The sequence below is a fragment of the Apostichopus japonicus genome, chromosome 17 (assembly GCF_037975245.1).
Source record: "Apostichopus japonicus isolate 1M-3 chromosome 17, ASM3797524v1, whole genome shotgun sequence".
Taxonomy (NCBI): domain Eukaryota; kingdom Metazoa; phylum Echinodermata; class Holothuroidea; order Aspidochirotida; family Stichopodidae; genus Apostichopus; species Apostichopus japonicus.
Window position 1 is genome coordinate 34322265 of NC_092577.1, and position 17523 is coordinate 34339787.

Genomic DNA, 17523 nt, shown 5'->3' on the forward strand with positions numbered 1-17523 from the left:
GCAGTAATATTTAATTTCAAGAAACAGACACTAAAGCAGGTTAGCAAGTAAAAAGAAAAAATTGCTATTTTATGATAACGGGATCAAATAAAACCCACCAGTGCAGTCCTTGAGGAAACGAAAACCATATTGACTGTCTTAAGTTTAAGTTTTTTGGCCAATAGTTGTCAAACCCATAGAGGTAGTGAACTTGGCAGAAACATGTTAATAACAAAAACAATATGTCTTTGAAATGAGGGCACTGCACAATCACAGGAATGGGTTCTAGTTAAGATAAAGATTCCCCTGTAGAGTGTGTGGTGGCCCCAATCTCCCCCACCCCCTCCCACTTCCCCTATGGCTAAAGTTGCTGTTTTCTGCCTGAGACTCTTGTCTTAAATTTGTCTTAAACCTGGAGCAGGATCACATCCCCACACACACACAATGTGATGAACACTGCATGACCAATCTTGGTATATGCTAGCACTGTCACATTTCTCATCCCTTCACAAACTGAACAGGAACAAGCCTATTGTTTGACTCAGCAAGACTAAAGAAAAACCATGATCTTATTACAAAGAGATTGATTTTTGAGAGACCTTGTAGGTCAAAAATTCAGGACGTGTATGTTTTTGCCCATGCTAGGTACTAAATTAATCCTCAGTTGAAATGAGAGGCACTTGTCACACATTGTGATGTACAGTATGCAGAGTGAAAAGCATTGTTTTGGGGGATTTTTTGAGAACAGAGAATGGTACTTTTTTTAAACCAAAACACCAACAGTTCAGCAAGCAAAATGCTCCATAAGGGCAGTTTTTTTCTCCACATTTAGCAGGGGGAAGGGGGGGGGGGGGTCAAATACAAAGCTTTAAGACAGAAGAGAACTTTTGACCGAATTTTCAACAATTTACCACTGGAACATTTCCATAACTTGAATACCTTCAATGCTAATGTTAAAAACAATGTACTAAGCTCTTTCCATGTCAAAGCAACATCTTAAAACAATAGCCTTAGAATCACACAGTCTTGTGCAATTACTGATAACGATATGTCACCAATATTGCAAACGATTATTGCAACGATATCGCAATGATATTGCAACGATATCGCAAACGTTTATCGGTGCAACACTTCCCCTTTGGTTACTTCCAATTTCAAGACGACCTAATTTGACGTCAAGACGCACTTGAAGTTTACAGAGGGAAGATACACCGAAAGGAAAAAACAGGTGGGTTGCGGCTAATGATATGAATATTCATTACCTTATGTAAATAGGCTGCACCAGTGAGTACCATGGAGAGTTCACAGGAGTAGTTGGCATTGTAAAGGAACCCGCCGTTGTTATCTACGTCCCAGGCGTGGTACCGACCGGGAAAACCGACTATTCTATCTCGATTCTCTCTCCATACCCTGTTCATCCAAACGAAAGGTTACATATAAAGTTACAAATATTCTATTAATTTCAGTTTAATACAGGTAAAGTAGGATTGTATCAAAATGGTAGAGGGCTTCAAGGACTGATGGGAAGGGGGGGGGGCTGAAAGGGGAGGTGATGGAGTAACACATTACTGTTAAAGGGTACATACACCATGTTAATTTTAGAGTTCTTACAGTACATTCAATTTGTCAGAATCCAAGCTGATCTGACCTGATCACTAGGTACAGTAGATACAGTAGACCACACTACCCAACCATGCATGTAACCGGACTTCGGGGAAGACCTTCAAATATGTAAGGGTTGACATGGAAACCGAAATGAACCAGAGGAAACATTAAAAGCCACCAGATATGATTTGCATACCATCAGGATAATAAAACATGCCTTAAAGCAATTTGATGCATTAAATTTGTTATATTTTTAATACTAATTTACAAATTTCCAAAAAATCAATCCTATATAGATGCAGTTGAATAAGTCTATTACATAAAACAATGATTTATTCAAAATAAATAAACTTAAAGTCACAAATGTTTCAAGAGTACCTCTTCATTTTATAGGTCATTACTTTTGTGTGTCACTAATTTTGACATTTCAAGAAAACCCGGCGGGGCTGCAAAACTATTACAATCAATAGATTTTTTTTCTCTTTTGAAAATTGAATTCATTTGGTTCAAAAAAATATAAGTTTAGGGCTGGAAGAGCATGATAATAATAATAATAAATGAGACTTATATAGCACAAAATAAGTAGACAAAAGTCACTGCTCAAGGCGCTTTACAAAGAAAGCAGATTAATTTACAAAAGAACAAGTGAAAAGATGGGTCTTAAGTAGACTTTTGAATGTAGAAAGTTTACAGCATGTTCGAATGTGATCTGGTAACTTGTTCCAGAGATAAGACCTAGAGTATTTCCAAGCTTCTGTAACCATAGGTCTGCAAGCGTGGTTTAGGAACAGTTAAATGCAGTTTGTTGGAGGAACAAAGTGTGCGAGTTGGAGTATATGGCAAGAGAAGTTGTGACAGGTACACAGGCTCTTCCAGATGATGAGCACAAAAGGTGAGAACAAGTAGTTTATACTGAATTCTGTAGCTGATATGGAGCCAATGAAGTTCCTTAATGATAATAAGTTGCAATCTATATTCAATGGGGGGTTAAAATTGAATGTGAGGGTGATTCGACATCTAATTGGACTCACCTAAAGCCTGTGAAGGTCATAAGACATCTAATTGGACTCACCTAAAGCCTGTGAGGGTCATTAGACATCTAATGGACTCACCTAAAGCCTGTGAAGGTCATTAGACATCTAATTGGACTCACCTAAAGCCTGTGAGGGTCATTAGACATCTAATGGACTCACCTAAAGCCTGTGAAGGTCATTAGACATCTAATTCGACTCACCTAAAGCCTGTGAGGGTCATTAGACATCTAATTGGACTCACCTAAAGCCTGTGAAGGTCATTAGACATCTAATTGGACTCACCTAAAGCCTGTGAAGGTCATTAGACATCTAATTGGACTCACCTAAAGCCTGTGAGGGTCATTAGACATCTAATGGACTCACCTAAAGCCTGTGAGGGTCATTAGACATCTAATTGGACTCACCTAAAGCCTGTGAGGGTCATTAGATATCTAATTGGACTCACCTAAAGCCTGTGAGGGTCATTAGACATCTATTTGGACTCACCTAAAGCCAAAGAGCATCTCGTCGTGTCTAAGATGAGCATCGTCGTCGATGGATAACACTGCTTCTGTCTCTATCTCATCAAACGGCAAGAAACGATTATTGAGGCTGTTCTTCCCACCTTGCAATACCTATTTAATGTGGGAAAAAAAAAAAGAATTTGAAGTTGTTTCTGAATGCTGAACTTTTTCTTAAGTCTAGTCTGGGTGACAAAGGTGATGATTCGAGGAAAGGTCTGCTACCTGAAAATAACCTCAAGGTACCAAGAGTTGTCGTGTTAACACTCTTTGTTTAAGAATGAGTAGGTTCAGGGGTCAGAATGCTAAGAAGTGTCACCAGAGTGTTCAATGAGCACAAGATCGACCAAGGGGTGCGAGAAGACAGGTAAGCAAGGGAACAACATAAATCATACAATATCTCACTTTAGCATGTACAGTATGTACACTAACATGCCTGCAGGAAGAATAACATTAGGCATTTATAAGGTTTACTACAAGAGACAAACTAAAACACTAAAAAATTCAATGTGATTCAAAATTTCCTGCATTGGACAATAAAATATATACAGTAACTTGCTAACTCAGGTGCAGGGAAATTTTTGAAACTACACCAGTTGATCTTTTCATTGCCAGGAGGAAGATCCAATTTGTGTGAGTATTTCATGACTTGTTGACCACAGTGTCATAAATTTACAATCCAACCCCACCAATAACGGGACAAATCATGAAATATCTGTGTAAAAAAAAAAAGTATGTCATGAAGGAAGAATCTTATGACTAAATACTGTGCATGGAATTTTTAAATCATGAAACATCATGTACCAGTAGGTCTTCATAAAGTTGTGACAAATTATAAACAACCGGAAGGGTGGAAACTAATGAATACTAATTTAAGAATAATATAATAACTGTCAGATTGTTCAATAATAACTGTCTTGTCTCATGGCCTCTCATATCAAAAGGGAAACATTTTCTGACACCCTCAGCCAAATTATCCCTACATTGTTTGAAATGAGAGAGAGAGGGTTGCTCTCCCCAAGATAAAATATTATTGAGGGACACAGGAGAAGATGGAGATAGGTGGAGAGAGACAGCCATATTTACAGGACACACTTGCAAATCTTTCTGGGAATCAGTCTGAAAGAGCCGTCACTTGATAACTGCTTGTCTCTGAAGTAATACATCAACGATCACATGATATGATAATATAACATCACAGGACACATAAATGTCTACATGATTATTGAATATCCCAGTCCATACAGTGTACACCCTCATACAATATGTTTGCCACATGTTATAGCAAGTAAATTCCATGAAGTGTTTGTTACCTTGGGAACGACCTTTCCCACCAAAACCGAAAAATGAAATAAGCAACACACTGTCAGGTTAGTAAGCTAAAAAGACGAAGACATAATTGCTTAAAAATGGAGAATTCTTTCCAGGACTCCAAATTAAAAACACCTCAAGCAAACACACCACAGGCAAATTCAAAAAAAGAACTTTAAGTATTGCTTTAAGATAATTATGCAGATATGACAAAGCGTTCCTGTGATAACTACCGGAGTAACATGAGTCATTAGCAGGAAGCACTACATTATTACTTCCACCATCCATGTTAACCTCCACAAATCCTACACAAATAACATAATATTGCACAAACAAATATTCCATTACCCTTCTTCCAGGAAACAAGGTCAATCTTATAGGATCCCGATATCAGTTACAGCATGTTTGTTAGCCTACAGTATCATCAATCATGATTCCTGGTCCTGATTTTCTTTTTTCCTTTTTTTTTTTGTGGGGATCATTCGAGGAAAAACAACCATTATGGAATAACAAAGGCAGGGATCAAAGACAGTTTATATTATTCAGCAATCTAAACACTCTGTAATATTTGGTTTTTAAGTTAACAGCTTCCTGTTTGACTGAATACGCTTGCTTTGAAAATTGGCTCCTAAGGCCTCACCACAATGCACAGTAATCCGCCATTGGTTACGTAATACCCCTGAAATTCCAAAGTGATGACTACTGTACGGTAAAGTCATAACAGCAGCAATTTGAATATTCTAGGCCCATTACCCAGGGTCTTCCATGAGGACTGAGCCAACAACCCACCACCCTTCCCCTCCCCGCTCACCAACCCTCAGGTCTGATGCTCAGAATGCGTGAAAGCTAGCTTTGGCGATAGACTTTGATCTTAAAAAAGCGACCCATAGAAGAAATATGTCGAGGGATAAATTGATTGCAGCCAGTCGATTTTTAAGTACTTGCAATTTTGGCAAGTAGCTAACAATTGTGAAATTCTAGGCCTTTATATCTCTATTAAAGTAATAATCTTTTTGTACAACGAAGGCTGGTAATGAAAAGCTACAGTACCTTCACACCAACTACATGAGTGCCACTTTAAAAGTTCTGAATGTTTGAAAATTAAATGAAAAATGTTTATGCTTAATTCTCTGGGTATATTTAACCTTTGCAATGTGCCATTTCTAATTTTCTGCAGACACTTTTATTACCACTTAGCATCTCTGACACACTTTCATCCTACTAGGGTATTTTTAAATGCACCATAAAATCAACGGTTCCAGACATTCACTTAAAAATGGAGTTATTTTTGGAAACATCCTTCCAGCTTTTACTTTTGATATACAGTAATAAAAAAGTTTTAAATCCCCTGTGAAGTGAGGAGTTATAGCACAAGGCGCAATCACCTAATTGCTTCAATCAATCGATTTCAGGAAACTATTCAGTTTAAGATTGACAGCCCTTGTAGACTTCATTAAAACAAACATCCCAACATTCACAAATCACAGTGCAAGGCAGAGAGAGACCGAAACAAGGACGACACAACATTAGAAGTGACGACGTAACTACATACGTGTATATCCTTATTGCAAAGTAAACCACCAACCAGTGGCGGAGCTAGGGGTATTGGTCGGGGGGGGTGAGGATGATCTATAGGGGCGCATTCCACACTATCTAAGCGGAGCCCCACCACAGGTTGGCGGGATCGTACAGAAATTTTTTTTAGTAAAGATACTCCCTAGATCACTGGAAATGACCCTTTCCGGGCCTTGCTAATTTGCAGATAAACGAAGAATAAAAAAGTGTCATCGCCATTTTGTCAGAAAATTACACCAACAAAATGTGACAAATGTCAATAGGTATTTGAGAGCGCAATAAAAAAGTCAATAATCGCGGATAAGTAAAAAGTGGTAAAAAGCTGAAAAGGAAGCCAGCAGTCCATTTGAATCCGTCAGGGGGGGCATGACTGTTCATAATTTGATCGTGAGTTGTTACTGTACACTGAAAAGACCAAAGGACCCACAGGACTATTACTTGTCCAATAGAATATATATTTATATTGAAAAAGTGTATGTATACACCACTTTATGATATTATTCCTTATAGGAAGTTTACATAGCTCCCAAGTTGTGGTCGCTTCAGTTACCTTAACGGGAACATGGATTTCCGGCCATATCAAATCATCAGACGGCGGTTGCGGAGAGTTCCACACTATTATGACCTGCAACAAGAAGCATTGAAAGACACACTTAAAAGAAAAAATATGCTAGATATATATGCTAAAATGGCCACAGATTTCAAAATCTCAGAACATACCACTTCAGTGGTACTGTCACCTGTTTCTAAAAGCATACATAAGATCTGCTTCCATGGTATACGGGGCACAGAATCTTGTGACACCTTTTTTTTCAGTTTCTATGGTGACGCCAGTTTTCCCTGATCTTTAGTACCCCATCAAAAATGGGTGATTTTTGTTTCCCCCTTTTTTTTTCTTTTTCTTTTTTTTTAAATAAAATTTTGCTGTACACTCCCTTGAAGTCAGAAACTTGTCACATACTGTACAACTTTAGGGAGTTTGCTACAAACATGAAGGGCTATTTTAATTTAATATACTGTTTCCTTTAGTTATATTTTCTTCTAAACACGAGTCTCTTAAGGTGTAAGCATCACACTGTTACTATGCATGTATTCATTAATACATCACTGACCAAAATTGTGGATGGGAGGCCACAAGGATGCTTTCTCCTTTTCTATTTATATGCTAATCTAATTTTTTTGTTTCTTTTATAAATTCTTATTGCCCATAAACTGGCTGGATTTGTCAACAAATGACATTATTACAGTGGCTTATGAAATACTTGTAAAACTCAACTGGATTGAACAATTTTATGAAAGTAAATTTAGCCAGTGAAATATGCCTTTTAGCAAAAGCTACAGTGACATGAACAAAAATTTTTGGCCATGTTTTGTTTCTGTTTAATTTGCCAATCCCATGTGATACAAATATCTCACAGCAATGTACAATGAGTTAAATTAGCTTGACTACACAATTTGATTTAAAAAATTCTTGAAAAGTCAACATTTATTCTGATTTGCTTTTTGCTCTGCAATATTTGTGCTTAATAAATTACTAGAGAGTAAACGTGATTGTGTGACAAAATTGTAATCATCAATTAGATTTATATGCTTAAGTATAGATTCAAGATGTATCAAGCTGTCTTAGTTTAGTAATTAAAATCTTAATATAAGTGATATAAAGTACTATCTTATCAGGTTTGTGGATAACAATGACCATAAAAAGAAAAAGCTGTTTGAACAGATGTTTCTCCTACTGTAGCTTTACTTACAGTTTGATTTAATCATATGTATACTCATTCTGTAATTTATTAGCAATCCACATTTTCCTTTTCTCACCTTGTTAAGGAACGGCAATCCCAAGAGCCGTTCTACGGAACTCACTAAGACAGCTTCTCTCTGATATGTCAGGATCACAATCGTAAACTGCTCCCTTGGAATGTTACCCCCTAATGATTCTTGATACTCCTTGCCGGAGCCCCCGATTCCGTTGGCGATCGGACGGAACCCCAGCGACGATCCACCAAACTGGGCGTCGGAGGGCATGACTGGGTCCAGCGGGTTTTGGGGGAAGAGGTGGAAAGGACCCGGAGGGTTGTTCCAACTGCGATGGTGGTCGACATAGGTAGAGGTGAAATTCCGTAAGAACGTAGGCGAGGAAAACGGGGGCTCTGCGGGTGGGAATACGTCGTCAGATTCTGGAGTCATCTTTGTGACTTTCTCTGTCCTTCTGACGGATCCAGGAGGAAAGAGGTCCCTGGATCCAGCTTCCATGATTGGATTTGCAGGCACTGATATTCGAGTCCTCACGGTAGCGAGGACGCTGGATAAAATGGCCTCCGGGTTGGAAAAATATGTCTCCCAGAGAATTGCACCCTGTCTCCGAAATGAAAGTAAATCATTGTCTTGTATCGTTTTAAGAAGATAATATAACTCTGTTACCCGTCCGGCTGGCAAAATGATGACGGCTTCGTTCCAATGTATGAAATCGCCAAAAGGGAGGGCGACATCTCCTCCCATAATAACGGGGATGGCACCGGACTGGAGAGCTTCAGACAGCCTCTGTAAGAACGTTACAGTCGAAACAAATTCAAGGTCTGTCGCAAGGATGAGTGCAAACGTAGACTCTCCCAAAACGGAGGTCCTCTGTTCGCTGTTGCCACACAGGCACCAACCGACTCCGTTCCCATCACAAAACCCATCCCCACACTGGAAATCCAGTAAAAATTCATCCTCTGAGAATTTCTTCAGTTTGTAAAATTCATTTAAAATAGTACTCTCTACATCAAGGTCTTTTTGAGTCGTGGTCCTTCGCGCTTCAAACCACTTAAGCTTGCGACTCAGAATGTGATCCCCATTCCCGCCCGCTCCTTGGTGATTCGGTTCGTGCTCCTCTCGGGAACCCTGAAAAGAGATGATGTATTTCCTTCTCGCTGGTGTATAACTGGGACCAAATTTGCCACCTTTCCAAGCAGTTCTTAAGACTGGGAATATTGGAGGCAGGACGATATCAAATCCGTTTCGGAATTGTTGGGAAGTATAAAAGCTTTGTGCGAGCATTGCACGGCCTGTATTGACATTACCTAAGATGTTTCGGGACACTCTGTCCTTTGAGACGGACACCACCAGGTGGTTCCGACCATCACCCCGCCAGTACTCCAAGCTGTGCAGACGCCCCTCCAGATCATCTTCGTCAAAGTCATCCTCAGTCGAATCCCAAAGAAGAACGAGGAATATGCAGGCTTTACTGGGATCGGAGGTGGTGTATGTTGTCCTCTTAAGGGCACCAGTCACTTCATCGCGTAACGTAATTGCATCTGAGTGTATGGGCATCACAGACTCTGGTTCATAGATATAAACCCTGAATGGCGAGACGATAGAACAGCGTGAGTAATCAAAGCAATTGTGCTGGCGGCAGAAGGCGGACGAAGGGGGGGCTTCCAGAGGATGGTCGTTTTTCAACTGAGGTAAGATCTGGAGAGGTGCCGAGATGTGTCTGAGAGAACGTTCCACGACTTCGGTCTGTTCTTTCATGGATTGTTCGATCTGCGTCCTGGCCCGATCCAGCTCGCTCCTGGACTGCTGCAGGTCGCCTTGGACCGAGAGCAACTGATCCGTGTACGACTGAAGCTGTTCCTGGACTTTCTTTCTGTTTTCCTCCAGCTGCCTCAGCTCTTTCTGAACTGATTGTCGGATGTCGTACAGCTCTGCGATGTGCAGCCTCAACTCTGTCGGTGCCATGCCTATCATGTTGGAGAGGCGGGTGTCGCCCTCGTACCTCTCCTCGCCGGACATTTCCGCTACCCCGAGATAGTAGTGCGCCACTAACGGCATGACCACCATGATGGCCAGGGTGAAGGCGATGAGCTTTTGTAGATATCCCATATTGATCAGCCAACGACAGAAGGTCATCTGAGGGGCCGGCTGTGACTGGTTGCCATAGTGAGGGTTACCTTGCCTACCAGAGGGTAAGGGCCTCATCATACTACGTGATTCCCGACAATTTGCCAATGATCAAGTTGGTAATCACCATGGCAACAATGTTCTACATGAAAAATGCACCAAAAAGATGTTCATTGCGCGGGTGACATTGTTATCCGCAGCTACTCTCGTAACATTGAACTGTTCACAAAGGTAGGCTGCTGTCTCCGTGGCAGTGTCGAACGGAGCAATTAAGATCAACTATGAACAGCTAAATAGTAAATCTGAAAATAAACTCAGGAAACCAAATGTAATCAAAAGTGTGAGTGTTCCCGGTAAAAAAACATCTTCCTTTTCATTTCAAACCGGTACATTTGTTCTTCTATTTCCTTGTGTTTGAAGTAACTGCAGCAGACAGTCTCTCAATCTTAGCTTCTGCAAAATGACTCGGTTTGTCACACAAAAATATCCACAGCCAAACTGACAATCACTTCATACTGTACTGCTTCCTTGAAACTGCTAAATTTTAACTCTGAAAAGTTTTTTCCATCCCTCTGGCTGTGCTAGACCCGACCCCTCCTAATTTTCAGTCCTTCGGATGAAATTTACTGGTTCCTCTCACCTCCACAGCTGCAATAAATCACTCACTTCAGTGGCCTAATTACTATCAAATCTTGCCATCTTACATTTCTGGATCGAGTGAACTATCGCTGCTACCGCAGAATAGTTTCTAAGAAAGGCAAAGTTGCTAACTTCTTTTGACGGGAAACTTTCGGTATCTGCGACAGAAAGAGAAAGAAATCGTTGAGATATTATTAATTAGTCAAGGAGTTATCTGTCAAATAAATATATGCAGCACTGCCAGAGTAGACTAGTTTGGGTTTACACTGTACAAGCAGGGTAACTGTATAAAGACAATATATTATGTAACAGTTGCTTGCAGGTCTTACTTTTCGTTGTCCGAACAGCAAATTTCGTTGTCCAAAAAATGTAGCAAATAAGCATAAAAAGGCCAACAAGTTCTCTCTAGGAAAAGAAATACATACATGTAGGTTTGGTGAATAGAGCTTTGGGCCAGTAAAACTCCTCTTCAAGTAGATCGTAGGCCTACCATTATTTTTTCTTTGATTTCCCATTCTCTGAAGTGATGGAGGCAGAAACCAATTTATCCTTTTAAATACCCATTTGAGTGTAATTAGTGTAGTTACCCTGTACTCTTAATTTGCTGCAAACAACTCATCGGCCGGATTTACAACCACCAAAGCCAAACCAAATTTTGCTATTTCGAACAGAAAAATGGTCCTCTCTGGCAACCAGACGACCATTAAAACTTTGTCCTGGTATATAGTGTGGTATAGGTTAAGTGCTAAAATGGTAGCAATCTTGCAGTGTGTACACGGTGCATGCTTAGTAGAGTGCAGCAGTACAGCATGGACAGATAAGCAAGAGAGATATATATCCAAGATATAAAGGATTAGTATATGTCGCTAAAATTTACAAAGCATATATGCAAAACATTGGTGTCCTATAAGAAAACCCCTGTGCAATTTGCTAGTACAGCTGACACAGTAAATAGTAAATACCCACTCGGGTTTGGTACCTATTTATTTTAGAGAAAATGCAGCTTTTAGAACTCCTTATGAGGAAATATGTCATACTGTGAGACTCAGGATCCATTCCTTCCTTCCTTCCTTTCAACTATGGCCCCCATTTGAAGCCATCACCTTCTCTAGTACAGTAATAATGTTTTCCTTTCAATATTGAAACACAAACTTTAAAACGTTACATCTGGCACACAGAGTCTCTGCCTACAAAACACTCTCCTACTTAATATTTACAGTATGTAAAGGTTTGCAGAGGAGCTCTATGATCAAATTATCCAGGCCTGTCACAAATCACTCCAATCCACATAATTAAACCCCCAATACTGACTGATTTACTGTCCCAGAGAGAAATCAATTCTGGTCTTAAAGACTGCAGATTATCTGTTGGCATTGGTGTGTACACAAAGTTAGAGTGAAAAATGAACGAGGGGGGGGGGGGGGGAGTGAGGGGTTTGATATTTAAGCGCCAGCTTCAGTAGTGTCAATGATTGATCAAGCAGGAAGAAAAATCGTATATGTACTGCTGATAGTATTTCTTTGCTGGACAGAGCTAGGCTGTGAAAGACTGTAGTGATGGAACATCTCATCCCTTCAAGGGACAAAATACCCAGAAATATGACATATTTATTGTCAAGAAGTCATCAAATATCATAGCAAAAATACCCAGAAATATGACATATTTATTATTTCTCAAGAAGTCATCAAATCAAATAGCAAGAATATCCAGAAAGATGACAAATTTATTCTCCAGAAGTCATTGAAAAAAATATGAAAATGAAATAGTTTCAACAACTGTATATTTTTATAAGAAAAGATGACAGATTTATTCTTAAATCCTTTGTGTCAGAGATAGAGAAGTCTGTACCACTCAGACCAGAGTGATTCTACTGGTGTCAGTGGTGTGTGAATGCGTATAAACTGGCTTCAATGTATAACTGTCAATGAGGAGGGCATATTACTAACGTGTTAAGATTGTACAGAGTGCACCCCTGGTGCAATATAGTGAATAACATTACTGTATACACTATACAGTACATTAATGTATGTTGAAGAAACTATTGTACAGTACAGTGCAGTGCTGAATACATATTGTACAGCATTGAGCTGTTCTGCAATTAACCAAAGAAAGGTCAACTCATATGGAAGACCTTTTCTGTTATTGTTGACCTAAGGTCATTCATTCCCCTCAACACAATTACAAATATATGAAAAGTACTTTACATGAGCAAACTGCTTTTTACAGCCGGATGTCGAATTGAATTCATGTTGTTATTTGATTGTCAATCATTTTTTTTTTCTTTTTACTTTTACTTTTATTTATTGATTTATTTTTTTGCTGCAAGGCAAGATTTCCAATCCAAACAACCTACAGTACGGCCCTTGTGCTACACATCTGAAAGTCCAACATTAAGTCACATTGTTTACAATTTATGTCTCATGTTGTGATAAAATTAAAATAGAATCCATCCGTTATTTAATGTCTTAATGGCTACACAGTTGACAGACATTCATTCAAATTAATATAACCATGAGCAAATAGTTTTTTTAGAAAAGAATACATTGTACAGTTTTCATTGATCCCAAAATCATTAATATACAGTAAATATTGAAATTTTGTTCAATGCCTCATGGCACATATACAGTACAGTATGTATTGTATTGTTCACAGAACCTCAATAAGAAAGAAAACCAGTGAGATTCCAATAGACTGTACCAGAGGATATCCAAGTGGCAGCTGGTAGGCTACCACCAAGCAACAGTGGAGGCTGCCACCAAGCAACAATGGAGGCTGCCACCAAGAAGCAGTGGCAATAGGCTGCCACCAAGCGACAGTAGAGGCTGTCACCAAGCGACAGTGGAGGCTGTCACCAAATGTGTAGAATACTGTCAACAAGTAACAGACAGATGTCACGATAAGACAATGTCAGAAGGTTGCAATGTGGATGCGAAAGAGGAAATAGAAGCAGAAATAACACAGCAAGATAAAACCTCATTACACATGTACTGTAGTAGCTACGAGCATCATTGATGTAGTGTAGTACAGTACTGTATCTAATATTACATATATCACATGACATGCTCTATTAAATATCTAACTGGAACAGGATTGACATTGCAAACGGAGGTAAATTTCCCCTTTCAATATTGACTCTTAACAACATCCTTCTTATGACTACAGTTTGCATTCGATATATAATATTTTAAATATTTGACCGTTATAAAAGTTCGATGAAAGATCACTTCACATATATATAAAACTTAACCTGTTAATTTTCTACCAAAAGTCCATTTGAAGTCAGGAACATCAAAATAACAGTGTTTTTATGCCATAACCTAGACAGCGCTCACAAACTTGTGAAATGACAAATTAAAAGTTCAATTTGGCTAAAAGTGGTGTAAAATGCTTAAAAATTCAATTTGGCTATTAAAGTGGTGTAAAATGCAACAAAATAATTATTAAAATTATATAGCACCAAAGCAGAAACAAGAAGTAGCTGCTCTAGGCGTTTAACAAAACAAATCAATCGTAAATCAAATCAACCAGTAAAGAGATGAGATTAGGCAACTCCATCATGTAACACCGTAAAAGTCTGTCATTTACATGTACAGTAAACATAATACGGCAATTTTACACAGTACAGTTGACCCATTATTGTAGGCATATACTTACTGTACTGTATGTATTATGTATATACAACTTAATTGAGTCAGTTGACTTGATAGCATCCAAAATATGAAAAACAGAAAATAAGATACAGATCATAAACATGTTTTCTTGAAACTGCACAGCATGTGGTCCCCGGAATGGGACATATTTGTTTAATATAAAGTGCTTCTTCTTGGCAGGTTTCAGACACTGTAGGGCAAAAATCATGCTATCAGTCACAGATGGAGGAGTCATATGTTAGACTTTCATGACTGTAGCCATGCAGATGAAATATTGAACTATCAATGACCTAAGAATCAAAACAACAGATACCATTGATAGTCTAAAGATTCTAGGGGTTTTATTTTCTTTGAAGGGTAACAACTGTCACATATCAGAGCCAATTAAGGAATAAAATTTCTCTCAGGTTACAAAGAGAAGACTCTGAAGTACAGCAGTATATCATAAATCAGCAGTCAGGGCTGAAGATATCTCTGGACAAAAGTTTGTCAAAGGCAATGAAGACTCGCCCCAAACCGGTGCCGCCCTGTGAAAAAGTAAACTTTCCTTTGCTTGCAAGTGAAGTTATTCTCTTGTCCTACCATGGAGCTATCCATGGTCCTACAAAATGCAGACAGTAATGAAACGTGATTCCTTTTTATCTTTAGCTGGACCTGGGATGTCCATCGCTGTATCGTTGGTACACTGTGCTGTGGGTATTGACCGCAGCTGTACTGTATGTACTGACTGTACACTAGTGTCTACAGTAATTACTGACGGTAGCAAGCTGTGTGTATTTTCTGGGATCGATGGTGGTGTTTGACACTTCTGTTACAACTCATTTGAAACTTGGTCAGATTACCGGCATGAGACGTTTCTTTTTGCGCGAGTCTTCACACCCTTTAAATGTCATCTTGGGTTTAATATTGACCAGATAATAATGTAACTGGTAGCTAGAGCAGAGCAAACGGCTATAGATAACGAAATTGGCCAAATTTGATTTTAACAAATTTATCCTTTTTATATCCACATACTGTACATAGTAACCATGACGATTGCTAATAATTTAACTCTGATGGAGGACAACCGTACAGTAGGCGAGTGTTAAAAAACAAACTCCAAACTTGACTGTGTCTGCCCCAGTCGACTCATAAGTACTTCAATTGGCACACCAATTCATCTCATGATCATTTTTGGACATTAAGGTTCACTATTCTCACCCTTCCCTGCCCACTTCCCTCCCTCCTCCCCCCTCCCCTCCCCATCAAATCCCACCCACACATGTACCAAAGTCTTGATTACACAGTAAACTGTGTGTACTGTTTAAGCTATGTGATTTATAAATTTCATATGGACAAATTACCTCAGAAAAAGAACTAAGCCTTGACCAATCAAATCCATTTCACAGCTAAATCCATCAAAGAACTATTCACTCATTCTCGGCTATTAGCTCTACATTATTCCTAATAAGCTCTTCACCACCATTCGAGTGTTATCCTCAATTGTTCAGCTATTACCTGTAAGCCTACTACCATTGAACAGCTAAGCCACCTTACTGTTCCCTATACTGTATCTGCAATGCACCTGTCAAGGTCTGGTTAAAGGCCAACTTTATATTGTCCCTAAGTTGAGGCCTGAAGCTTGAAAATTGTTCAAAAATAATTCCCAAATTATTTTTTCAAAGTTGCCCTATCAATCTTATCCATCAAAACACTCATAGGAAAACATTGAGAAAGGGTAAACCTTGAAGACAGTTGAGAAAGTATCTATGCTTAAATTTATGTTTCGGGTGACAAGGAAAAGTTTCCATGACTGACAGTTTTGTATCATGTTTGCTTTTGTTTTTCTTTTCTTTTCTCTCTTTTTTCTATTATTTTTCAAATTTTCTTTTTGGGGGAAATGTTTCACCTTAACAGTAGACCTACGATGCTTTTGGGGAAACCTCAAATACCTTGTCACTCTCCTTTGTTGGTCCATCACAACCATATTGTCACAAATTTAATCCAATGTGAAGCTTTATGAAATAATTCACGGAAATAACCCCAACAAAATTCAGCTTTCCAGACCACTTGGAAGTATTAAACAGACCTTGGGGACCTAAACAATAGAGATTACATGCATTTTACTTGGTTAGGCTTTGACCTCCAGTGTGACCTGATTTCTAAGCAAAGGGTGTACTTTGAAAGAAAGCACTCTCAATGATAATAAAAATTCACAGCCTTGAAAAACAAAAAATCCTATTTGGACAGTTGAGAAACAAAGAAGTACAAATTGCATTTAGTATGAACCAATCCTCTCTCTTCTAACCTAGATGGCATAACAAGTTTTTACATTCTTCTTCACTGTAGGTTAAATGAAGACACAGTCTACAAGAGTACTGTACTTACATAATCAACTTCATTGTTAGAGATCTTTATAGTTTTAAATTGTTAAATTTATTCTTAATATTTTAATTTGTTTATTTTAAATGTTTACAATTTTTTTATATTTAATTTTGAATTTAAGTTTTAAATTAAAAATGTTTTAATATTTTAAATTAAAACGTTTTGACATTTTTAACAACACCCAAATTTCGGGCCCAAATCAACCCAACGTTATTTAAGAAATAACCAATGTTACTGAAAGGAAGGAATGGCTTGTTCTAACATTTTGAGTGAGCTACGCTGAGGCGACATACAGTAAGTTTTACTGAATTCAATTTCTTAACACTGTGTTTAATATTATACTGAGCTGAGCACCATCAGTGCAGGGTTAATGGAGGGTAACCAATCTTAGTGTTTACCAGGCCCGGTGTTTACACTGATCAATAAGATCCCGGGATTCTCCTTGTAGTGGCGCCTCAACATAAACACCAGCCCTATAAGTAACCCCACTTTCCAACAATGATAAAGAAAACTTCCATGTCAATTACACAGAGTTTCCTCACCTTCTGAAACTATGACGACAACCTGTGTGTACATAGAGTTTAAGTTTTTGAAAAAAAAACCCTCCCAGACTGAAATTTAGAAAACAGACTATTTGGAACAGTGATTGGTAAACAAATCTGACAATGGGAACAGTGTTGTAAATTGACTGTTGCCGATGTGTGCTTTATTCTAGTTTTCAGTTTAACGCCAAACTTGTCATCGACTCACAGATTGGGAGTGTCAAATAAGGAGCAATATTACATAGAGCTTCTACATGTACAGTGCATACTTGAACTAACCATGAGATGGCACATTTTACATTTATGACCTTATAAATCAAACTGCTTGATACCAATTAAACAGTTTCAAGCAAAGCAAAACCAGGCTTGTTATAGCCACCACCCTCAATCTCCACCACCACCTCCCTCCTCCTATCCTAGACTCCTCCTCTCCAGGCCCATC

The 17523-nt window shown here is 38.7% G+C and overlaps 1 protein-coding gene across 1 annotated transcript in view; it reads right to left on the bottom strand.

The window, feature by feature from the left end:
• The window catches only part of LOC139984914 (exostosin-like 3), a 35538-nt gene that overhangs the window by 8937 nt on the left and 9078 nt on the right, over nucleotides 1-17523 (bottom strand). Inside the window, exons 2-5 of the mRNA XM_071999046.1 lie at nucleotides 7823-10683; nucleotides 6555-6629; nucleotides 3105-3232; nucleotides 1242-1389 (exon numbers count right to left, since the gene is read on the bottom strand). Of these exons, the coding sequence (XP_071855147.1) occupies nucleotides 1242-1389; nucleotides 3105-3232; nucleotides 6555-6629; nucleotides 7823-9967 (2496 nt within the window). The 5' untranslated portion in view covers nucleotides 9968-10683. The remainder of the gene's footprint in view (nucleotides 1-1241; nucleotides 1390-3104; nucleotides 3233-6554; nucleotides 6630-7822; nucleotides 10684-17523) is intronic.